A 26704-nucleotide genomic window follows, 5' to 3' on the forward strand; every position below is an offset into this window, starting at 1 on the left:
CCTCCGGATTAGAATGCGGGCTGGTGGCCATTGGGCTGACACCCAATGGTTGTGTTTAGAGTTGTTCTGATCATATTGTTGATTATGAAATCAAGGCCCTCTTCGTTTCTTACCAAAATACCAGATACCAAATATTGCTTGTTGAGAACCCTCGTGATTGAGAGCATGTGCATCTACACATTTGGACCAAAAAGCCCAACCAATACAAAAAGCCCATATAATTTGACCAATAAGCTCAACCCATACATTTTTACAATTCCAATTAAACAAAAGCCCATTTCCCGAACTAAACATATTTGGATGAATCAGGAACGGCCACGCCACGTGTTGAAATTGCCCATAATATATACGTAATCCACTTTTATAATTTTTTTGGAACGGCAAATTATTACGGTGAACTCAGTGGCTGACCTACGATTTTTTTTCAATGAGAATCAATTTTTTCGGTGTTTAAATTTTCATAACAAAACGTTAAAATTTTTGGGTCGGTCCTCGTTCGGGTTACAGCGAGGTTTGAACTAGATTTTAAAAAAAAAAACTGGAAAAACAAGCTATACAAGGATTAAACTCATGACCTCTTATTGGTAAAAAGATTTACCACCACACCAGGTCTCCTTTTCTTTCTATGGAGTCCACCTAATTGTATTTATAGAGTACTTATACAATTTAATATATCGAATCTACTAATTTTTTTTAAAAATATTAGGGTCTGTGGACCTCGACCCACTCTATGTGAGTCCGCCTCTGGGTGAACCCTTTTCTAAATATACAAATTTATGAATAAAATAGATACTCAATTAAATTAAAATTAAATTAATTAAAATTAAGATAAATACATAGTGCTTTGAGCAGATTGGTCCACATGTAAACCACTAAATGTTTTTCGGTTTATATAAACTTGCTTTCGGATCATATCGGATCACTTAAGGTTATTTTTGCTTCCTTTTCTTTTGCTTCCTTTTCTATTTTTATTTTGCTTTATTTTTTTTTTCTTTTTAAGGTTATTTTTGTATTAGCTTCTTTTTTCCTAAATGCGTTAGAATGTACCTTGAGACGTGATTGTTATCTTTATGTTATCACAAAAGATTTTATTCAAAATCAACAAACGAATAAACCGATAAACTTTTACGTGTTTATGTTTTTTTTTAATAACTAGAGTTGAACTTATTGGATGTTAATTAAGTTATCAAAAAGCTAACTAATTTAAACAATATATAACATAGAGAGAAACACATAAACTTACTTTAATATAATTTCTACACTATAAATTGCAACAATTTTGTGCATAAAGAGGTTGTATCTAAGGCTTTAGGAAGTTTTCAAAAAAAAAAAAAAACTATTACACTTTTAACCTAAAACTATTTGATTTTTTTACTTTTAACCCAAAAGTTTTCATCTTTGCAAATTTAACCTCACAACTTTTTTACTTTCAACATTGGTCTCCAACTTTTCATATTTCGCAAATTTTTTGTTTTATGTTTTGCTCGAAATTTTGCGAGTTAACACGACATAACGTGCGTATATGGTTCAACGTTTTTACGTTTCGTTTTACGTTTTGTTCTAAATTTTGCGAGTTAACACGGTGCAACGTGCGTGTGTGCTTCAACTTTTTTACATTGTCTGTTTTTTTTCGTGTGATAGGTTCGTCGCAATGTGCAAGTTCTAAATAGACTTACTTATTATTTTCTATGTTTTACGTTTCGGTCAAATTTCTCTATATTAACATGACGCAACTTCAACGTTGGTGGTCACTTACGGTACTATGTTATTGGTGCAATTTATCATAGTTTGCGCGCCCGCCACAACGCGAGGATTAATACTAGTTACAAATAAGGGTGGAAAGAGTGCTTCTCAAATAGGGAGTGGTAAACTTTTCTTCTAACCAATAATATCATATCATGTCATGTCAACTTCCCCGTTCACTCTTCATTTTGCACTCAAACGCTAGGAGTGCTCAAACACATGGAGAGTGGTAAACATTTAAAAAAATTGTGATTTGTTGAAAAAGAGTGAGACCCACCATTAACCCCCTCTCTCTCTCCCATCTTTTCTCTTCCCGCATCGATGACTATTAATCACCTACATCCCTCTCCGCTCACCGATTGAAGGCCTGCATCCCCTTCCCGATCGGTAGACCCCACTCCCCGAATGGTTCCCCAAACCCACTACTTCCACCCTAAATAACATATACCAATATTTTATTTTATTGAATTGAGTAGAAATTGCATGGGACAAGTTCCAAGAATTTTAAGGGGACAATGATGACATGATGCTCAACAAAACCACTCAAACAACACCGTAAACAAAATGAGAGATTCGAAAACAATTATTATTTCTTTATTTATACTTTATTAACATATTTTATCATAAAATATTTTACATATTTATATTAAATTTATATGTCATCGAAAATATCATAGAATTCACAAATATAACCCACTTACTTACTTTTGATGTATCATATCTACTTTCTTCTTATAAGTCTATACATTTATTTAGTTTTATGATTATAGAGGTTAAGCCTTATTATAATTATCGATGATATTAAAGAACAACTTGACTTTCATCGTAGAGCTACAGTAAATTATTAAACTTTTTTTTGAAGTATTTATTTCATCCCTAATTAATATATGATTTTAACCCAGTACTTTTATTTTCCTTCTATAACTTGTGTTCGTTACTTTTGTTTTTATATAAATTAATTTCGCGATATAATTCTTTTTTAAAATGGACCAACTCAATGCCTACCGAAAATTTTATTAACTTTTCGAAAAGAAAAAAAAAGTAAATGCAATTTCAATTAAAGTTTATTAAAAATTTGGTCTCCCCGCCATGAAGCGTAAGTGTTACCCATTAGTTTGATATAAAACATTGACATATAAATATGCTTAAACCTATTAGTTTGATATAAAACATTGACATATAAATATGCTTAAATGTAATCATTTTATTAATCTTGCCTCAGAAAATATGTACACAAATCTTTTTTGTATTTATATAGATAAATCTTTTTTTAAAATATAAAACAATATAAGATATACTAGGTGCCATTATCATTAACTAAGACATGGTAAACCAACATAGTTAAATCTATATATTCTTTTTGTGTTGTAAAAAATCAGTACTTTCATGTCAAATACCATTAAGTCTTGTATTTTAATTGATTGTTGATATAAACGTAGTCGGAAAGAAAGGTTTTACATGGTATTGTGCTCTCGGCTTGTTGGGTTTTGTGGAAGGCCTGGAATAATCAAAGATTCAATGGTAAGAGATGCAGTGTCGACGAGATCTTTAGCGAAGTTAGGGTGGTTAGTTTCTTTTGGTTTCAACATAGGGCCAAGAAAGGTAAGTTAGATTGGAAGGATTAATATAAATTTGTGAATATGTATTTGTTTATTTTGCTCTTGCCGTCCCGATTTTCGGGTTCGGTGTTGTTTAATGAACTTTATGTTTCAAAAAAAAATATTCCACATGAAAAATCATAAAATATAAAGGGTGTTAATGAAATCCTACAACCATATTTGTCTTATTCAACCATACATGAAAAATCATAAAAATATATAAAGGTGTAAGTTCTCAATCTTAATGATTTAGTAGGTGGAAAACCTTATTGGTACATCTATTTGAATAAGACAAAATAAGTAGTTTAGTGACGTTATTAAAAACTAAAAAGAACTAGAGCACTTTTAACAAAGAACCCAACACATTTTAATATTTCCACAAAACTATTAAAATGGACACTCCCGCTAACATATAAGATATAACTAATCAATAAAAATAAACAAACTCTCATGTTTAAACAGGTTCTTAATTAAGCTCTAGCTAACTCTAAAAAGCAACCTAAAAATGATCAAAACAAGGTTGACGACGATGATGATAATAATGATAACGATAACGATAGCGACGATGATTTGATGGATGTGAATGGGAGATTATTCTAAGAAACCGGTTTTGGTCAAAATGGCATTTCTCAATTTGCTAAGGTCTCTTCCTTTAAGTGTCCTCCCAACACCTTCACACATAGAAGAAGAAGCAATGTGACTCCTAGCTAGCCTTCTAGCAATGTACTCATGTGGTGGCACCATATTCTCATCATCATCAACATCACCATCATCATCACCATAGCATCCATCACTTTGACCTTGACTTTTATAAATCTTTGACCAATCAGGGATACCCATTGGAGCTGAGGATTGTTGCTGCTGATGTGGCACCTTACCCTCATTACACCTTGGTATCATTCTTGCCCCATCATGGGATGTTGTCCAAGATGATCTTTTCTTCATCTTATAAGGCTTGTTGACTTTGGCCTTTGACTCTTCTCTTTCCTTCACCACACCCCCCCACACATCTTCTTCTTGAAAATCTTGATCTTCCATCATACTACTCTTCCCATGCCAATCTGCCATTGCTTCAATCTTTAACAAAATATAAACACACCCAAATGAAGTTAGCAACAAACCCACATAGCATTTTGTGTATATATCAAGAAAAATGACCAAAGATTAGTGCTTTACATGTGTGTTTGAGTGTATGCATTGTAAAGAAAATGTAAAGAAAACAAGAACAAAATGAATAATGTTAAATATACCTTTGCTTACTTGTGTCTTTTCAACAAGATAGATGAGAGCTCAAATGGTAAAAAGCATAGGAAGTATAAGTATATGAAAGTATATAAAGGCTAGGTAATAAACGTATAGAAAGTGAAAATGTTGATTTTGCAAAATTTCAAGAGAGCAAAAGAAGAAGCACTTTTTTCAAGAAACTAAAAACTGAGCTTTTGGGAAAATGAAATAATAAAAAAGAAGATGAGACAAAAAACCGTCTTTTAATTCTATATCTTAAATAAATGCTATAAAGTTCCAAATTTTACTTAAAATACGTCATTAAACAGATACCAAAGTGTGACGTTTAAAAACCATCACTTAAAAAGGAAATATTAAAGGGTAAAAATCAGAAGAGAATCTCAGTCACTCTTCACATGAATGAAGACATGATAAGAAACTGAAAGGTGTCTACTTTTTCTGAGTTCAAGAAAGTCCAAACCCACAATCTATACATACATATGTATGCATGTATATACATAGAGAGAGAGTGGGTGTGAGAGAGAGGGGGAAAAAGAAGGATCAAGACACCATTTTTAGCCTAACTATGGGGAAAAAAGGTATTGGGTGTAGTTAGAAATTTGCTTGAAATAGTTCTTGGAAATAAGGAAGTCTAAAAAGCCCATAGATTTTGCCACCTTTTCAGATGGAACAGAGAAGCAAGTAAAAGAAGAATCAAGAAATCTTTTTGTTTGTAAACTCGTAAAGGAAAAACTAAATTGGTCATGTGTTTCTTGTTATCTAAATCCCTTTATGATTGAGGTTGAGTTTGGATATACATTTCAACTCTCATCATTGATATGTTTTAAAAAATAATTAAAACTAGTGAAATTTGCGAAAATTCGGTCGGTTTCGGTATGGTTTGGCGCAATTGGTATCGCAACCAAGAGATAAGAGACAACAATATAATAAAGAATATTAGTAACGGCACGAGTGTTATTTCAGTTGAACACTATAATAAAGAATATTAGTAACGATAGATAGATATCAGTTGGCATCCACTATCCAATTTTATTTGTTCATTTGATATATCTTTACAAGCTCTATTTATAACTTTTTTGTTGCATGTGATATATTTTACTTTATGGTTTAGTTTGAATTCTTGTAATATTCAAAATTTCGTTTAAATACAAACATTAACCAAGTTACATGCGTGTCACAAAAGAAAGTTTTTACACGATGCAACGTAATAACGGAAGTTAATAAGCATTCAGGATTGTTCGGTTTTGATATGGCTTGATCCTCCATCCGGTGCCTTTATTATTTACAGTTTACCTGCCATAATATTTCATTTAAACCCTTAGTGATTTGGTTAGTCAGGTGAAAAAATAAAATAAAAAAATATATTATTTTTTACCAGCATCAGGTGCCCATACGCATCGTGGAGAACACATGTGTCACAGCCCCCGACCCCACCCTGGGCGGGAGCAGTGAACAGTCAGGTGGTTTGGTGTTTATTAAATTTGCAGCGAAAAATTTCATCAGGACCGTAGTTAGGAAAAATTCAGAGTTTGTAAAACACCCAAGGTTAATATTAAACAACTGGGATAAAACCCATATTACAAATAAAGGTTTTTATAGGGATAAACCCTATTTGACAAAACACAGTTTCTTTTCTTTATTCGGATAATCATAGTCACTTTATTTAAGTCTTCAGTGTTTCATAGCATGCTTCTTTTACTTTCACAGTAAGTTACATGAAACGCGTTTAAAAACATTTTATCAGCGAAAAATACTGGTGAGTTCATTCATTTGAATAAAAAGACCCATTGTTATAAGTTACAGTATTAAGAGTTTTTACATTTGTTTATATCTATCAATTACTCAAGTCAGTATTTGTCACTCTGTGGCAGCTCCAATGTGCGGTGGTCATATCACTCATTCAGCAGTCCCGATAGTGAAGATTATCAAGTAGTGTATACAAAACCCCACACACCGGCAGTAGTTTCAGAATACAAAGACTTAATCACTGTAAGTTTAACTGAAAAACGTTTAGGGTTTTGCAAAGCATTTGATAAATGTAGAATGACTCACATTGTAGATTTAGAGTTTAGATTACTATATCCTTCTGGTATTAAGCCTGGGTTCCTAATAAAAACACAATGCAACACGTATATTAGTGTATCAACCCAATTCAAAATTTAACGATAAATCACGAGATCAAAACCCCAACGTAGTTAACAAAGTATAGTCTTATCCAGGCAGCACTTTGACATCCGTTGATGGGTTTTAGATCGATCGGACAGGGCATCGTACCAGTGATCAGGGTTAAAACACTTACTACGTAGCAGAGTTTAGGGTTTCGGGGTATCGGGTATAATAACTGAGTAGAGACAGCGGGAGAGAAAGAAAATTTTGAGCAGATTGAAATGTCTGCTTCATGTCCTTTATATAGCTGATTTTCAAGTCTTTCGCGCCCCGCGACAGCCCAGGGCTGCCGAGTCGCGGCCCACGAGGCTACCTAGCTAGGGCATAGGTGGCATTAGTCAGTGGGGTAGGTCTGACACGTGGATGACACGTGTCCCAAACGTGTCTCGGGCGAATCTTAGGCATCTCGCGCCCCGTGGAGGTCCATTAAGAGTCTGTCTCAGCCCGCGATAGACATAAAAAGCTTACTTTTTTCATTTTTCATGCTGGTTTTCGTCGTGTAAGTCCATGGTTTCGATTACAGAGTGTTGTGGGACCTTTTTGAGGGTTATTACAACATGCAAGTCCCTCATGTAGTGCGGGGACAATCTTTGACCCATTTTGTTGACCTTGCTCCTTTGCACGTCGCGGAGGAGCCTGGTCTCTCCTCCGCGTAGCGCGGGGGAGACTGTTTTCTAGAGAGTTACCAGCATCAGTTGGCTTCTCTCTCACACTTAACTAATTTTTTGATTTTTTTACCAAGTTTGTACCAAAGTTAGCCCAAACTCAAACTGATTCACTTAGGACTTTTCTTTTCAAATTTTAAGTCCGAAATCCGCATCTCGGACTCTATAGTTTCTAGTTCCTTCCTTCGGTTAGGCGTTTTACCCAATATGACCCGTTAAGAGGCTTTAAGCATTCTAGCTCATGCCGCCTATATTCCTTATCAATGTTCTCTTATTTTCTCCCGACCACAACCACAATTATGGTTGGTATCATTGGACAATACCTTAGCTTCTACGACCCTGCGAGTCGTTTATACCTTGATTTTACATTTTTGTGGGCCTCCGGGGATTATCCAGATCTTTCAGAAGTCAACTTATATCTTGTAGTACAGAGACACGGGGTGTGCCTTCAGGGCGTGACTGGAGAGGCATGGGGCGTGTTAGGAAATTTTCTTCTATTTTCTTTAGTTTTTTGCCCGTTGTCACTTCCTTTGTTCATCTGGGTTAGTTTTGTCCTGAAAATTGATTATAAACCAAAATAAGCCTATTTTAAATATTTCTTTAACAAAACACAATAAAAAGTGGGTGTAAATTAGTATAAAAACACGTGCCCTTTTTCCACTACAAAGCTTGGAACACCTCTAGGAGTGTTTCCACAAGTTTACCATGGTAAACTAGGGTGGGTCCAAACTTTCTCTTTTGGAAGAACTTTGATTTAAATTTGATAAACATGTTAAAACTTATACAGTCTTGTACCTACCTAGCCTCTAATCGAGTCCATGGTTTGAGAGCTTGTATATGGTTGATTCTTACAAGTTTAGAGGTGCAAACACCCTCTAAACTTTCTGTTTTGATAGGGTTTAGACAACCCACAAGTGTTGAAACCATCCAAGTCTACCATAATTCATATGTCTAAGACTTGTGTTTTGGTGAAGGTGTGAACCTTGAAAGCCATGGCTATCCTAACTTGTTCCACCACCTCACTTTATGTTTTATTTGATATTCCAAGTAGTTTCCTAGTCCTAAAGTAACACAACCCCGCCGCAACTCCAATATTTTCCATAATAATTATTTAATATAGTTACTAATATGGTATTTAAGTTTCTAGAATAATTACATATACTGCATTTATATGAATTTCTTAAGAAATATATATAACATGGAATAAAGATTAAAATTTATGTAATCATTTATTTCCACTAAGAATTATATATTTTTAGACTTAATAATTATCACAAAATTTTATTTAAAATCAGTAATCTCATATAAATATTTACTTAAACTAATCATCTAATCCTTTGAAAATAAGATATTATCAAAAATTATGGAAAAATTTATAAAAATTTCAATACCTTTTTAATATCAGTAATAATTTATAAAAATATTTTTTAGAATTTTATTTGTGACAAAAACTATTTTTAATTGATTTTCTAAGAAAATATATCAAGATTAATTCATACAACTGTTAAAATTTCCTAAAATTTTCATGGAAAATCCTAATATAATATATGACAATAACACGGGATCAATTTCATCAAAACATAACCTAAGATCAAAAGCCTCAAATTTGCATAACTTAGAACCCTAAAATCATAAAGAATCTGGATTTACATGCTCTTTATCACAGAAATGGATAGAGGGGTTTTGTATAACACGAAAAATTAAATAGTTTGGGCTTTTGAATCACCTAATTTCGTTAAAGAACGAAGGAGAAATCAAGGCTTGAAGTTACAAGCCCTAGAATCTTCACAACTCAAATTTGTGATGCTCGGTTGATGAATTCTAGTGGGTTTTTGTTATGTTTTCGCAGAGGTTTGAAATGGTATAAGTTTTGTGCTGTAATTTTATGAAATGAAGAAAAACCCAAATGTTGTGTATGTTTGATAATATCGATAAAAAACAAAACAATACACCAATCAATCTTATAAACTGGATGCGATTTACCATATGGAACAATTCAGGAGGTATATACGAATATAATGATATATTTAATTGCACAATTAAATACGTATTAATGAGGAAATACGTATGCTTGTGTATACACACGTTTTAGCGCAAGGTAGAAGGAAAAAGAAAGTCTTAGGTTCTAAAACGCGTATTTGATTCATTTAATTTATCTTTCTTACACTAAAGGCCTGTTTCGTTCGAGGAATTCAAGGAATCGGTAATTAGAATTGGAAAACTTTCCTTCATTTATTGTGTTTGGTTGGTTTTTTATGAAGTTTGAAATGGGAAATATTTCATCAAATTCTAGCAATAAAAGGAATTTAACATTCCTTCAAATGTGTGATAGAATTCTAAACTTTCCAATGGAAAGTTCAAAGATTACCAAAATTACCCATACTTCTTTCCATCCAAATCCCAAGAATAAGATAAACTTTCAATCAAACAAAATTATAAAATGAAACTACTATGAAGAATCATCCTGATAGAAATCCAAAATTTAAAAATTTAACATTATGAATTAACTTTTTTTTGTAGAGTTCCAAAAATTAAAAACCAACATCTATGCATAAAATCCAAAATCAACACATAACCAAAGCTCCGATAAGAACACAAATCTGTAGAGTTTATACTAACATAAAAAATCGATGTTAATTTGAATAAACTCACCATTGAGTTATGCAAGGTTTTGTTCACAAAAATATTAATAACCAATAGCACTTGAAAAGATAGTAAAACAGACGTGTAGTGGTTTGAGCACTTTTGTGTATATGCACACTTTGTAAAGAGTAAACTGTCATTTTGGTCCCTGTAGTGGTTTGAGCACTTTTGTCATTTTAGTCCAAATCTTAAACCTTTTAAATTTGTGTCCATGTGGTTTCACTTTTATTGTCATTTTAGTCCAAAACTCAAAAAACCTCGTATTTGACTGTTGAAAGCTGGTTATTTTGTCTTTTTATTCAGGGGCAATTTTGTCCATCTCAATTTATTATAACATATTAATAAACTAAATTAATTATACATAATTCATTTAACCCCTATATAAACAGCAGGGTATATTACCCCATTTAATCATCATCTTCCCCAAATTGAGATGGACAAAATTGCCCTACCTAAACCCTTCCGCCACCACTACCACCACCACCACCGCTTCTTCACTCTCTTCCTCCTCCTCACCGTCTCCACCGTCGTCCCAAACCCAGTAGAATCACAAACACAACTCCCCTCCGACGTCGTTTCACTCCTCAAATTCAAACTCAAAGCTGATACTAACAACAAGCTACTCTACAACCTCAACGAGCGGTTCAACTACTGTCAATGGCAAGGTGTCAAGTGTGTCCAAGGTCGACTGGTTCGGTTCGTCCTCCAGAGCTGCACCTTGAGCAGAATCTTTGCTGATAACACATTGGCTCGTCTGGACCAGCTACGTGTCCTCAGCCTCCGCAACAACTCACTCACTGGTCCCATACCTGACCTTTCTACTCTCACCAACCTCAAAGCACTCTTCTTTGACCACAACACTTTTGCTGGAACCTTCCTGGTGTCACTCGTTTCGATTCACCGGCTCCAGTCACTCGATCTCGCTCGCAATAACCACTCTGATTCACTCCCGGTTCAGCTCAGTAACCTAGACCGGTTCAACAACCTCTACCTGGAATGGAACCGGTTCACCGGCTCGCTTCCGCCTCTCAACCAAACCACTCTCCAAGTGTTAAATGTCTCCGGCAATAACCTCACCGGACCGATAACAGCATTTCTCTCGAGATTCAATGCTTCAGCCTTCTTGTTAAACCCTAACCTCTGCGGTAAGGTTGTTAGCAGATTAATTATACATAATTTTGTCCATCTCAATTTGGGGAAGATGATGATTAAATAGGAGAATATAATCTGCTGTTTATATAGGGGTTAAATGAATTATGTATAATTAATTTAGTTTATTAATATGTTATAATAAATTGAGATGGACAAAATTGCTCCTGAACAAAAAGACAAAATAACCAGCTTTCAACAGTCAAATAAGAGGTTTTTTGAGTTTTGGACTAAAATGACAATAAAAGTGAAACCATAGGGACCCAGATTTAAAATGTTTGAAATTTGGACTAAAATGGCAAAAGTGCCCAAACCACAGGGACCAAAATGACAGTTTACTCCTTTGTAAATAAAGGGATAATTTTGTCCTTTTGGGATTTTTAAATCTCAATTCCTTTTTATAAATTTATCAATCAAACACCTTTATACAAATTCCAATTCCATCATAACATTCCAATTCCTTCCAAAACATTTTGCGAACCAGACGACCCCTAAAAAGTTGTTGGCCCAATGGTTAGTGTTGTGCGTTTCATCGAGCCGGTTGGATACCCGAGTTCGAATCCCGGGTTCCATTTTTTTACCCTTCTAATTTATAAAATCTATATATAAATTATTGGGTAAATTACTTTTTGAGTCCCTGTGTTTTATGTGTTTTAACCACTTGAGTCCAAAAGCAAAAAGTTTAACGACCTGAGTCCCTATAAGCATTTTCTTTAACCATTTGAGTCCAAATTTCTAACACTGTTAGAATTATTCTGTTAACTTTTGTTAAATGACCAAATTACCCTTTCTTAATTTCTCTCTCTACAAAACCCCATAATCTCGTCTTCTTTGATTTCTGTTGTGAGATTTGAGTTGGGTTTTTGATGAATTTCAAAACCCAGTAAGAGATTGTTCATACTTTCATTGTTGCAGAACCAACTGTTCATCACTAGAAACCCCAAAGTCGTTATCTTGTTCCAATTGAGATGCTTTTCATTTAGAAATTGCTCTTCTTTTTGTTGTTCATTTGTTGAGTTGAAATGTTTCAAGATGATGGATCATCATCAGTGACTTCAACACCAGCCCAATCTGGTATGGGATCAGGATCACCATATCCATGGCTCAAAGATCCCTCATCTGGGTATCCATGAAAATCACAAATTCCCTCCCCCCCAAAAAACCCACCAAGATCCACCTAAATTCACCCACTAACTTGTTTTCTTTTATGGGTATTTGTTGTTGGATTCTGTGCTGCTTCTTCAAGCTTTCAAGATGAGAAAAACATCTACCTTACTCCATACCTAGATGCTTCTCCTCCTCCCATTCGTATAAATTTTAACTGCTGAATGATGATGTTTTCTTCTTTGTGATTTTTTTATAGAATGTTATGCATCCTTTTGTTGATTCTTGATTTGTGGGATTTGTTTGTAACGTAGTTTCTTACCAAAATCCACCGCCAGCTGCAAATGATCCTCTTTTGGGTTGTTTAAGCCCTAATTTTATTTGGGGCGTTTTCATTTTGCGGTGGTGGAGGGAGTTGCAGCGGTGGTGGTGCTGCGTTGTTGGTGCGGCGGTGATGGTGGTGGTTGCGGTGGGGTGGTGATGGTGGTGGTTGTTTTGTTGAGAGAGAAGATAAGATAGAGAAAGTGATTAGGCGTAGAGAGAGAGAGAGAGAGAGTGTGAGTCTGAAGATGAAGATAAAGAGAGATATGATGGAATATGTTTATATATTTAATAATGGTTTTAATAATAATAAAATGGTTTTTTAAAGTACAAGGGTAATTTGGTCATTTAACAAAAGTTAACAGAATAATTCTAACAATGTTAGAAATTTGGACTCAAATGGTTAAAGAAAATGCTTATAGGGACTCAGGTCGTTAAACTTTTTGCTTTTGGACTCAAGTGGTTAAAACCCATAAAACACAGGGACTCAAAAAGTAATTTACCCTAAATTATTTGAACCTCATACCAACCGCAGCAAGTTGTGTAGCTTAGCGATTAGTGTGTTGGTTGTATTTCGTAGAGACTTGGGTTCAATCCCCACAAGCGACCGATTCAAACACCCCCCCCCACTATATAAAGTTATTTCCAACTTTTCACAAAAGACCCTTGGACTTAAGCTTTACTATAATGTCAGTTTTACCCCTTATAGTTTTTACTTTACTATTTAAATTAGTTATTTATTTCTTTTACCTAATCAACTAACAACTAACCTAGTTAGTTGTTTTAGGTTTTAATATATTTTCTATCAATTGCATATCTAACCCCTGAACTATTAATAACCATGCTAACTTGATTTTGGTTAAATAAACTTTTTTAACGACAAATTTGGATCACGGACAGACCACTATAGTATCATCGTGCCACCAGCGGAACCACCCGAATACCCGATCATATCCATCTCCACTAGGCATAATGCCTATACACCAATTCAGGATGAAACCTAATAAATATTGAAAAACCCCTTGTGGGAATCGAACCCATGACCTATTGATCCCAAAACTTTATCCCACCCTCAAGATGCCACTAGGCTATAAAGCCGTGGGCTTTTGTAAAATAAACTAACCCAATTACTTGGTTTAATTTAAAAAATAGTTTTCAATAACTACATAATTAACCCCTTGACTTATATCCAGCATATATAACGTCATTAATGCTTCCCCGTTATAAATTTAACCGAACTAGCCGAACTTCTTTATGTGTTTAACGTTTTTAGCCCGGTGTTCACCCAACGTGATATGTAACCAATTTTAATTTAATAAAATAAAAAAATAGTCAAAATTTCCATTTTTAATTATTTTCCAAAGGATCCGATTTTTGCAAATTCGGGTCGAGTTTCGGAGGTCCGTTTTATGCGGATGTTACAATGTTCTTAAGAAAAACTTTGATGATTTAACACTATTTTTTTTAGTTTTGATTCACCTTAGGTTTATAGTTACAACCTAAACATGTTAGTGAATCATAGATCTAAGCTAGTTATGCTTGAACTGTAGTAAAACAAATATAGAAATGTACGAACACGAAGAATTATAACTTACTTGCAATAACAAACTATGATAACTCTAGATAGACAATTTCTTTAACCTATAAAGGTCTTGGAACGTAGATTTTAGATGTGAAAAACAATGGAGAGACGACCCTTATTTATACTTCAGAATTGAGGTTAAAACAACTTGGAAAACAACTTAGAGATTAGGGTTTATAGAAACAATATTTTATTATTATTTTTGAAACCTCCGAAGAGAAAAATGCATAAAAATCTAGACCAACATTTAAATTGTAAAATATTATTATTATTATTTATATATATATAATTAATTCAGCTACTTAAATCGTTTTTCTCGTATAACTTCGAAAATATAACGTCTTATAAAAATAAGAACATACCGTTGGGACAGGCTTATTTTCCTCTATGATATGACCTAAGTTTCATAAAAATCGGAGTAAGGTCAAATATAACATATTCGTTTATAATTATTCAAACGGTCTACAAATGGTTCGGACCCGCTTTTCAAAACGGATTGGATTTTTCTTGTAGCATTTTTTTTGCGGAAGTTACATTTTGGTCATTTTCGGTCAGACTGGCGATGTGTGGAATGCAATAAACCCAAATCCATGAAAAATTACCAGAACATTCGGGATGTGTCTGATATTACTTTTAAATTCTTCTCTCTAGGTTTTGGGACATGTATGCTATTAGGTTATAGCTGCTTAATATCTTGAACCCATTTACCCACATCAAAGCTTAATACATTAATATGCTATATAATCATAGAAAATATAACAAATATTATGTTGAAGTTATTACAAACTAGAAATAAATAATGTTATAGGTGTATTAGATATGGAGTTGAGTAATTGATATATCAAGTGAGTTTTGTGGTGCATTTAAAATTAGATTTCACGTAATGGGCCTCCCAACAATATAAAAACAATAACCATAATCTCCTATAGCTAAACTATTAGTGGGATTTGTGAATGGTAAGATGTTTGCAAACCTTACCTTTATCATTTGAGATAAATGAGTATCACTAGGGATAAAGAGACCGCTTTCAAGAAGACCCTACTCCAAAATCCAAAACCAAACATGCCAACAATATGACTCTATGAAAAAATATTCTTGAGGGCCCGTGTCAAAATTCAAGTGGGTCATCACAAAATTATTTTTAAAATTTTAAAAAATCTTTAATTAATTTTCCTTGTGGGTTGGTGTCAAAATTTAATTGGGACACTTTAAATCACATATATACTAAAAAAATATTTAATGGGGTGCGAGAGTTATGTGACATGACAAACTCGGGTCGAGTTTTGCACATATACACATATCCGATTTTTGCAAATTCGGGTCGAGTTCAGAGGTCCGTTTTATGCGGATGTTACAATGTTCTTAAGAAAAACATTGATGATTTAACACTAATTTTTTTAGTTTTGATTCACCTTAGGTTTATAGTTACAACCTAAACATGTTAGTGAATCATAGATCTAAGCTAGTTATGCTTGAAGTGTAGTAAAACAAAAATAGAAATGTACGAACATGAAGAACTATAACTTACTTGCAATAACAAACTATGATGGCTCTAGAGAGACAATTTCTTTAACCTATAGAGGTCTTGGAACGTAGATTTTAGATGTGAAAACAATGGAGAGAGGACCCTTATGTATACTTAAGAATTGAGGTTAAAACAACTTAGAGATTAGGGTTTATAGAAACAATATTTTATTATTTTATTTTAAAACTTCCGAAAAGAAAAATGCATAAAATTCTAGACCAACATTTAAATTGTAAAATATTATTATTGTTATATATATATATATATAGGTAAAGAGTACTGTACAATATTGCTTATCGTACATTACGTACGCTTCAATCTCAGCCGTCAGATCATCTTCCCGCTTTTTAAAATCGCATGTTGTTTTTTTATAACAATTTCGCATGTGATAATTTTTGATGAATTCGCATGTTGTTTTTTTGTACCAATTTCGCATGTGATAATTTTGATGAAATAGCATGTTGTTTTTTTTTATAACAATTTCGCATGTGATAATTTTTGATGAATCCGCATGTTGTTTTTTGTACCAGTTTCGCATGTGATAATTTTGATGAAATAGCATGTTGTTTTTTATAACAATTTCGCATGTGGTAATTTTGATGAAATCGCATGTTAAAAAACCAACATGCGAAATTGTTACAAAAAAACAACATGCGAATTCAATGCGGGTGTCACACCCCAACCGATGGCGGAAACATCGGAGACACCGCCGGAGTTTGAAGATCTCGCCCGAGAACTCGTCTCGTTCAGTATGCTTCTATAACCTTTTGTTTTTCTACCGTTCGTTATATATTCATTCCTTTGTCTATCATTTGTTGAACTTTGATAACATACAAAGAACTAAACTGAAACTTGGAAACTTTTATAACAATTCACGTATGGTTTTTTTTTCAAAAATGAAAGAGATGAATGTGATGCTTTAAGGTGTTGAAAGTTTTAGGATTTCTACAAATATTTATTTACAAGGTTTCTTTACAACAAACAAAACCATAATCTAATAACATGTTTTAAAACAAGTTTAAAGATATATGTCTGTTTAAAAAAAAATCAAATATTATTAATAATTTTTTTTCTTAATTCTTTTTAATCATAAATAAGGATTAACAAACTTAATTCTTTCCTTTAAATAAAAACTTTAAAAACATAAATAGACACAATTACTATAATTCTTTTATGACGATTTAAGTGTAATAAGGAGATCAATTATAATATTTAAATAATCGTTGTGTAAACCATAAATAATAGAAGTATTATTTGACTTACAAATGATAATGAGATCGTTAAATGATATTTTCATATCTAGGTTAATCGCTCTCATTCGTCCTCTTGGATTATTCTCTATTTCTTACTCGTACGTTCTTACAAGAAAGCGCAACGCAATCAATGTGAGTATACATGACCCATTTTCGTTTTACACTTTTTGGGTGCAATATGTATTCCTTATCAAATTATACAATCACGTTAAACATTTTATGCACACTCTATCCATACGCTATGTGATACATTTTAATCATGTTAGACATGTTATGCTACTGCAAACATTCATGACTATGTGTTCATTAACTTTGCAAGCCTCCCCTAACAATGGTAGCGCTATAGGTTGAGAAACGCCTCTCCCGTTATATTAACGGGTATTGTTAGGTTAAACTATGTTAAAACCACCCATACTCTTTTGGGTAGGCACGTTAATTGCGTTAAACTTTGGTTTGGACACGTAGAGTAACATCGTTTCGAGTATACTGTCAATATGATATTGTATTTCACATTTGGATATGAGCAACATTTTAAACACGTAATATGCTATGTATGAAAACTTGTATACTCGCCAACATGCTTTTGTTGATTGTACTTTAATATATATTGCAGGTTGATGTTCAAGAAATAAAGCAATCAAGCTAGGATGGAACTAGAAACCCATTTTAGCATAGGATTCTATTATGTTTGAATTATGATGTACTTGAAAATAATGTATTTCCCATTTGATATTTATGAAATGAATTTAATTCATATTATCACAATAGTGTTATGTTGTTTTGAGCAATTTGTTCGTCTCATCCCGATGTTTCCGCCATCGGTTGGGGTGTGACAGGTTGGTATCAGAGCCATAACTATAGGGAATTAGGTAGGATTGCCTTACTTTTCCCTAGTCTATAGTAGGAATACTCTGATACCAGATTGGTATCAGAGCCATAACTATAGGGAATTAGGAATGCCTTGCCTAGTCTATAGTTTAAGAGCTTATTCACTATGTGTTGCTTAAAACAACTTCCTTTCTATCTTCTTTGCTTCCCTCTACTTTCTTGGACTCTTAATATACATGCCTTTCCTAAGGCTAACACAATACACACTTGGAGGCTTTGAAGACACTCTTATAACACAATCGAAACGACTCATCAAAATATGGGTGATTCCCACATTTGGTGATGACTTTTACTCAGCTATACTTTGAATTTTGCACGAAATATCCCCTCAAGTTAGGAGTGATATCCAAATCTTGGAGGGAATTTCCATTTCATATTCTAGTGGACCCTTATCTTTTGATAAGTACCAACCACGTTAGGGTACGATGTTATCAAGTTAGAGGTGAAACTCGCATCTTGTTTAACTAGTCTCATTCCTCGATTTTCATTCTCGCCAAAGTTTCGATTTTCCCCAATCGATTAGGGAGAACCCGAAGACGACGTCGGAGAATCCCAGACCTGCTGGAGACGTCAGAGTTCCCTCATCGCGTAACGTCGGTTCGGTATACTCTTTTCTCACCAAGTCCTTCGTTCTTTTATTCTTTCTTTCATCTGTGTCTAAGACACTACTGGAGTAACCATCCTATATTATTTTAATGATGAAGATGATGACCTTATTCGCAACACTTCTTCGCGTACCTTGGCAACCTTGCCGGAAAGATCGGAGACACCGCCGGAGTTTGAAGATCTCGCCCGAGAACTCGTCTCGTTCAGTATGCTTCTATAACCTTTTGTTTTTCTACTGTTCGTTATATATTCATTCCTTTGTCTATCATTTGTTGAACTTTGATAACATACAAAGAACTAAACTGAAACTTGGAAACTTTTATAACAATTCACGTATGGTTTTTTTTTTCAAAAATGAAAGAGATGAATGTGATGCTTTAATGTGTTGAAAGTTTTAGGATTTCTACAAATATTTATTTACAAGGTTTCTTTACAACAAACAAAACCATAATCTAATAACATGTTTTAAAACAAGTTTAAAGATATATGTCTGTTTAAAAAAATCAAATATTATTAATATTTTTTTAATATGAATTATAATAACCCTATTTTTCTCTAATTACATATATGACAAATTTAAAAACAAAATCTATAGTAATATTTTGTTAGTGGGATCTAATCACCTTTTCAACTTTTAGCATTGATATTTACCATCATTTAACATAAATTCCCGTTAACTTATCAACTAACTAGGTTAGTTTAAGAAACTTTTTTATTGTGAAAGATTAAATTAAAGAATAAAACCTTTCGCGGTTATTTATTTTACGAACGAAGAGTTACGAGTTTTTAAAGGTTAGGATCTAAAATCCAAAACGGGTCGGATTTTGGAAATCCAATTTGACGGATGTTACAGCGGGAAGAATATCGGACGGCTGAGATTGTAGCGTACGTAATGTACGATAAGGGCATTTGTACGTTAACCTAACCCTATATATATATATATACACATATAATTATTTAATTAATTCAGCTACTTAATTCGTTTTTCTCGTATAACTTCAAAAAATATAATGTTTTCTAAAAATACGAACATACCGTTGGGACAGGCTTATTTTCTTCTTTGATATGACCTAAGTTTCATAAAAATCGGAGTAAGTTCAAATATAACATATTTCATTTATAATTATTCGAACGGTCTTCAAATGGTTCGGACTTTCTTTTCAAAACGCATCAGATTTTTCTAGTAACATTTTTTTTGCGGATGTTACATTTTGGTCATTTTCGGTCAGATTGGCGATGTGTGGAATGAAATAAACTCAAATCCATGAAAAAATTACCAGAACATTTGGGATGTGTCTAATATTACTTTTAAATTCTTTTCTCTAGGTTTTGGGACATGTATGCTATTAGGTTATAGCTACTTAATATCTTGAACCCATTTACCCACATCAAAACTGAATACATTAATATGCTATATAATCTTAGAAAATATAACAAATACTATGTTGAAGTTATTACAAACTAGAAATAAATAATGTTATAGGTGTATTAGATATGTGGGTGGGGTTCGGCTACAAAGTCCATTTTTCCTACAAAGTGTACAAAGTCATAAAACACCACAATTTCAGCCATAAAACACACCCAAAACCCACAAATAACGGAGTGAAGCTCACTAAAACACAATATCCTAACTCTAAAAGTCCATAAAAACTTCAAACACACCATTGTAGAACTATAAATATAAAACACAACACAACATGATGATCAATATAAAACACACTAATATTAGTCATTCAATAATCAAAGCTTTATCGTCCAAAACACAACACAAAACCCACAAATATGACGTTTTAGTAATCTTCACTTTGTTATTTTTGGGTTTTGAGTGTATTTTATGGTTGACATTATAGTGTTTTATGACTTTTTACACTTTGTAGGAAAAATGGACTTTGTAGCCAACTCCCACCCTAGATATGTAGTTGAGTAATTGATATGTCAAGTGAGTTTTGAGGTGAATTTAAAATTAGATTTCACATAATGGGCCTCCCAACAATATAAAAACAATAACCATAATCTCCTATAGTTAAACAATTAGTGAGGTTTGTGGGTGATAAGATGTTCGCAAACCTTACTTCTATCATTTGAGATAAATGAGTATCACTAGGGATAAAAAGACTGCTTTTAAGAAGACCCCAACTCCAAAATCCAAAACCAAACATAGAAGGCCAACAATATGACTATGAAAAAAATATTCTTGAGGGCCCGTGTCAAAATTTACGTGGGGCATCACAAAATTATTTTTAAAATTTTAAAAAATCATTAATTAATTTTCCTTGTGGGTTGGTGTCAGAATTTTATTGGGACACTTTAAATCACATATATACTAAAAAAAATTAATGGGGTGCGAGAGTTCCCTGACATGACAAACTCGGGTCGAGTTTTGCACATATACACATATCCGATTTTTGCAAATTCGGGTCCAGTTTTGTAGGTCCGTTTTATGCTGATGTTACAATGTTCTTAAGATAAACTTTAATGATTTAAAACTAATTTTTTTTAGTTTTGATTCACCTTAGGTTTATAGTTACAACCCAAACATGTTAGTGAATCATAGATCTAAGCTAGTTATGCTTGAATTGTAGTACAACAAATATAGAAATGTACGAACACAAAGAACTATAACTAACTTGCAATAACAAACGATGATGACTCTAGACAGACAATTTCTTTAACCTATAGAGGTCTTGGAACGTAGATTTTAGATGTGAAAAACAATGGAGAAATGACTCTTATTTATACTTAAGAATTGAAGTTAAAACAACTTAGAGATTAGGGTTTATAGAAACAATATTTTTTTTTAAACTTCTGAATAGAAAAATGCATAAAAATCTAGACCAACATTTAAATTGTAAAATATTATATATATATATATATATATATATATATATATATATATATAGAGTAAGGTTAACATACAAAAAGCCTTATCATACATCACGTAGGAGACAATGGTAACCGTTGGATCAGGGATATAATCACGCATGGGACCACATATTCACGCATGGGACCACATAATCACGCATGGGACTATAATCACGCACGTTCTATGATAATAACGCACGTTGTATTTTTTGTCATGTATGTTAATGTAGGTTAAGCCTTGAAGTACATTATACTTTCTCTATATATATATATATAGGGTCAGGATTTAGAGAAAATGGTGGAAAGTGTGAGAACGGTGAGAACGCTTATGGATCGTCCGATCAAAACAATCTATGGACTAGATTGGCGCGGTGGCGTTTTCGTAAATAACACGAATTCTATTAGGTGGACGTGTTTCATTAAGGGTAAAAGGGTCTTTACACTTCTATACCTAAAACGCCAAACTAATGAATAAAACGCCATTACGGGCCAAAACACATCCCTATATAAACAAAACATCTCAGACATAAAAACACATCCCCAGAACCTGAAACGCCATATTTTCTACTATATACCATTCATATTACAAACGCCAAAATCCCCAAAACATCAAACACACCTACTCAAAACGTCATATTTTACTATATACCAATCATCTTAGAAAACGTCAAAACACTCAAAAATAAAATATTCCAAAAAATCGACGTTTCTTTCAGATACACTATTTCCTCAGTAAAACGCCAAAAAAGGCAAGTATCGTTTCTTGTATATTCAATATTGTTCTACGCCAAGTTTCGGAGAATGAATTCTTCCCTGAGGTGCTGTGACTCAAATAACATTTTGCTGCATGAGATGGACAAATCATAAACAAAAAGATGCTGGTGTCAGACTTGTTTTATTTTTTGTGTTTTTTTATTGATGAATATTATAATGGCATGAAGAGACGAATGACACTGATGAGTGGTTTGAAGATACATATTAAAAAAAAACTTATGTCATTTTGTCTTTCCAAACGGCCACAAAAACACAAGTATGACAAAGCCAAACCGCCAGTGAACATGTTTCGAAGAAGAAAGAGACTGACGACAGTGAAGATTTGGAAGATGAATTGTTTCTCTTTTTATGTTTTTAATTTTCTTTTTCTGTTGTTTGTTATGTATTTTTCAACTTAGTATAAAAAATACATTATATTAATAAAACGCCAAACAGTCATAATGCTTGTGAAACGCCATAATGCAATAAAACGCCAAAAACTCCCAAACTATAATAAAAGTAATTTGGAGAAAAATTATTAAAAGCTAAAAATGGCAAAAAAAAACGCCAAAAACTACTTAAAGCCATTAAAAAAACGCCAAACTTGGGAGATGGAAAGTCTATAACCCTAAAAACTCATAAAAAGCTGAACAAAAACAGTAAAAATACACAGAATAACTGAAAAGACGGCTATTTTATTAATATCATTTATTATAAATAAAATCCCGCCTAAACTACGCGCCAAAAACATCCTATAAGAGAGACGTCTCTGCACAATCAATTGATCAACAAACCAAAAACAACGTCATGTTTCCTAGAAACCATTCACTTTAAAACGCCAAAAAATAGTTAAAAAAGCCACAGATGCGGAACCTCGTTTCTTCTATATTAAGAATTGTTCTGAATGAAGTTTCACTGAATGGATTCTTCTCTGAGGTGGGTATCTCTATAAGCTTTTGCTGAATGAGATGGACATTTATTCATGAAAAAAAAGACTGATGACACTGATATGTCATCATGTCACTTTGTTCTTGATGGATATATTGATGGCATAAAGGGATCAATACATTCGAGCAGGCGTTGATCTTCAACATGTCACCAAACAAGTATATATCAAACCACAATAAAGGATGCCACAAAAAAATAAGCATCTTTTAAAGACGGGCGTTATCTAGGAAAATAAGAATCTACATAAGGTATTCAAAACAGGTTCAAAACGCCAAAAAATGTTAAAGTAGAAGAGACTGATGACAGTGAAGATTTGGATGAGAAATTAGATTATAATTTTTTTTTTCATTTTCTATTTTTTGTTATCTAATTCTCTCATGTTTATTATCTAATTCTCTACTAATAAAAAAATTGAGTATAAAACGCCAAAAACTACAAACACCAAAACGCCTGATAGTGTGAAAACTGTGAGAACGGATGCTAGCAAAGCACGATGTTGCTATATAAAACGCCAAAAGAGGCCAAACAAAGTATTACTGGAAAAATCAACACTAAATGACAGATGAAATTGAACGAAACAATAATTGCAAAACAGTAAAATAAAGAGACGGTAACATTATTGCAAAACATTTAATATATTAAAAGCCACTACATTGAAAATTGAATTTATTTATGTTTTCAAAACGCCATAATTCCCTGTCACATTATAGGCAATTATGATCAGAGTTGTTTTTTACTGATGTTTTTTACATTATAGGCATGCATCCTACTTGGCACAACAAATCAAAGCCATACGTAGTTAAAATGTCAAAATATTTACTATGTTCCTGATATAAAAACAAATAAAACGACGCGTATTTGTTAAACGCCAAAAAATGGAAAGGTGATGTGACACGCGTTTAAAAAAAAGAATATGAAAGGACAAAAAAGCCCCTCACCCCTTCTCTATGTCGCGTGACACGTGTTGGGCCAGGAAGCGTTCTCACCGTTCTCACACTTTTGGGCCAGAACTTTCAGAACTCCTAATAAACAATCATTTTATATATAACTTTTTGTATTTAGGATCTTTTTATCATCTATTATATGTATTTCTTTGATTACATACATGTTAAAAGTAGTTTACATATGTTTAATTGCCAAAATTATATATATGTGTCATAACTAATTACATATATGTAAAAAAACTAGTTTACATATGTGTAATTATAAAATTACATATAAAAAATGATAAAATTACTATTAACATGTATGTAATCGTGAAAATACACATAATAAATGATAAACTTATCCTAAACATAAAAATATATAAATAAAAAGATTGTTTATTAGGAGTTCTACGAGTTTTGTAAATATTTATGGTTCTGAAATGATCCTGACCCTATATATATATATATATATATATATATATATATATATATATATATATATATATATATATGCTAATTATAGTTAGAAAACTCACTCCAGATGAGAAAACCCAAGAAACCCACATGTGTGGCTAGGATTCAGCCACGTCACATGTGCATAAAGATGAAGTGAGGGGTATATACGCCATTTTACATGGTGACAGAAAGTGTAACAGTCTCTCTCTCTTTCTCTTTATATCATTACAACCCGTCTTTTCTTTCTCTTTATATATATCACAAACATCCTCTATCTCTCCCTTTATAACTTTATCTTCTAATTCATTTCCAGATTTTGAAGATCTTCATCCAGATCTAAAAGTGATCTGAATCCAAAAGATGATCCATTTCAAAAGATCATCATCCAGATGCTCCAGATCTAGAAGATCATCATCCAGATGTCCGATGTTTGAACATGATATTCCAAATCTAGAAGATCCTCCTCCAGATCCGGTTGAAGATGATCGATGTTGAAGATGATGTGATGGCGGTTCGATGTTGAAGATGACCCAAAAAATGTTCGATATTTGAACATGATGTTCCAGATCTAGAAGATCCTCCAGGTCCATAAGTATGTTTGTTTTCAGTTTTTTTTTTCAGATTTGCAATTTTTTGCGTTTTATAGTTCTTCATTTTTTTGTGTTTTGTAGATCTGCAACTTTTTTTTTGTTCAAAAAGATGAATGTTTTTAAGTTCTTGTTTTCTGAATATGTTGTTTTTTTTTTCAAGAAGATGAATGTTTTTAAGTTCTTGATTTATCAATTTTTTGGGTAAAATTTGTTCATGAAAAAATGCATGTTACATTTTTCCGTATCACATAAATAATGTACGTTTACATAAAATAAAGTGCATTGTTACACTTTTTAGATTATTGTAAAAATAAAGTGTGTTGTTACATTTTTTCCAGATTATTGTAAAAATAAAGTGACTGTTACAGAAACAAAGTGTGTTGTTACATTTTTTTTTGTGTTAGAAATGTAACAATCAAAGCAAAAATGCCTGTTACATTTTTTGTGTTACAGAAATAATGTCCGTTACATAAAATAAAGTGGATTGTTACACTTTTTTATATTATTGTAAAAATAAAGTGTGTTGTTACATTTTTCTAGATTATTGTAAAAATAAAGTGACTGTTACAGAAACAAAGTATGTTGTTATATTTTTGGTGTTAGAAATGTAACAATCAAAGCAAAAATGGATGTTACATTTTTTTTGTTACAGAAATAATGCCCTTTACAGAGAATAAAGTGCGTTGTTACACATTTTAGATTATTGTAAAAATAAAGTGCGTTGTTATTTTTTTTAGGTTATTGTTAAAATAAAGTGCTTGTTACAAATTAATAGTATACATTCTACAACATCCTTTTTTTTATGTTACAATATGATAATCAGTTTCAGAGTTAAAAAGTCATACATGTGTAACATGTTTTAATGTTTTGATTAATATTCCATTTTTGTCTTTTTTTACAGTTCAGTGGATGTCCGTTTATAAGGTGGGTCGACCAACCCATGTACCCCCGATTTGCTATGATTATTCTGGGACTATTGAGAACTATTAACAGGTTACAAGTTGAGGTTATAGCTCGTGAAGATGAGATTAGAAAGAAGAAAACCATTACATGATTTATGATTTTCGTTGTTGTAACTTCCACAATGTTTGTTTGTACTCCTGGATTGATTTCAAAGTTTTTATATTTTATGTGTAACTTTCCTTTGGCCCATTTTCCTTCATGTTTTACAAAGTACGTTAGACCTGCAAAATATGTAACACAATGCAACATCATTCGTAGCATTTAAAACGTATCATAAAAACAATTCAAAAGTATAAGACAGAAACATAAAAAATGAAAGAGTTAATTGCCAAAATCGTCCCTGAGGTTTGGGCACGTTTGCAATTTTCGTCCAAAATGACACTTTTGTACCAAATTGCCCCCAACGTTTATAACTTTTTGCCATTTTCATCCAAACCACTAACTTAGTTTATTTTTTCTGTTAAGTTGAGGATATTTTGATGAAACTGGCAAATATAAAACCATAGAGACGATTTTGACAATTTACTCAAACCCTTTTTAATTTCTTTTATTTAAATATTTTTGTTACCTACATAATAAAAAAGAATATACATGGAGTTTTTAGAAAAAAAATTAATAGTTTTGTCACATAATTTTTATAAATTTTCATCCAAATCACTAACTCAGTTTATTTTTTCTGTTAAGGTGAAGGATGTTTTAAACTTTATAAATTAAGACA

The 26704-nt window shown here is 32.6% G+C and overlaps 2 protein-coding genes across 6 annotated transcripts; one reads left to right on the top strand and one right to left on the bottom strand.

The window, feature by feature from the left end:
• Nucleotides 1–3747: 3747 nt before the first annotated feature.
• On the bottom strand, nt 3748–5302 carry LOC110914819. Its single transcript, XM_022159518.2, has 2 exons — nt 4592–5302; nt 3748–4418 (listed from the first exon to the last, which is right to left on the bottom strand). Exon 2 carries the CDS (start codon nt 4407–4409, stop codon nt 3933–3935), a length of 477 nt encoding a protein of 158 aa, XP_022015210.1. The 5' UTR covers nt 4410–4418; nt 4592–5302; the 3' UTR covers nt 3748–3932.
• A 5186-nt stretch (nt 5303–10488) lies between these two features.
• Nucleotides 10489–26161, top strand: LOC110914818 (probable inactive receptor kinase At5g67200). Of its 5 annotated transcripts, XR_004881707.1 has the most exons (4): nt 16369–16490; nt 17045–17126; nt 24747–25025; nt 25925–26161. XR_004881707.1 is itself a non-coding variant. In XM_035984190.1 (2 exons), the coding sequence occupies exons 1-2, from the start codon at nt 10494–10496 to the stop codon at nt 17610–17612; spliced, it is 717 nt and encodes a 238-aa protein (XP_035840083.1). In that variant the 5' UTR covers nt 10489–10493; the 3' UTR covers nt 17613–17721. The 5 variants fall into 5 exon arrangements, 3 of the variants coding, with proteins under 3 accessions (XP_035840083.1, XP_035840082.1, XP_035840081.1); XR_004881706.1 differs by lacking the exons at nt 16369–16490; nt 24747–25025; nt 25925–26161 and adding exons at nt 10489–11205; nt 17608–17723; XM_035984190.1 differs by lacking the exons at nt 16369–16490; nt 17045–17126; nt 24747–25025; nt 25925–26161 and adding exons at nt 10489–11205; nt 17608–17721.
• Nucleotides 26162–26704: the final 543 nt, after the last annotated feature.

The sequence above is a fragment of the Helianthus annuus genome, chromosome 15 (genome assembly GCF_002127325.2).
Source record: "Helianthus annuus cultivar XRQ/B chromosome 15, HanXRQr2.0-SUNRISE, whole genome shotgun sequence".
Classification (NCBI taxonomy): Eukaryota; Viridiplantae; Streptophyta; class Magnoliopsida; order Asterales; family Asteraceae; genus Helianthus; species Helianthus annuus.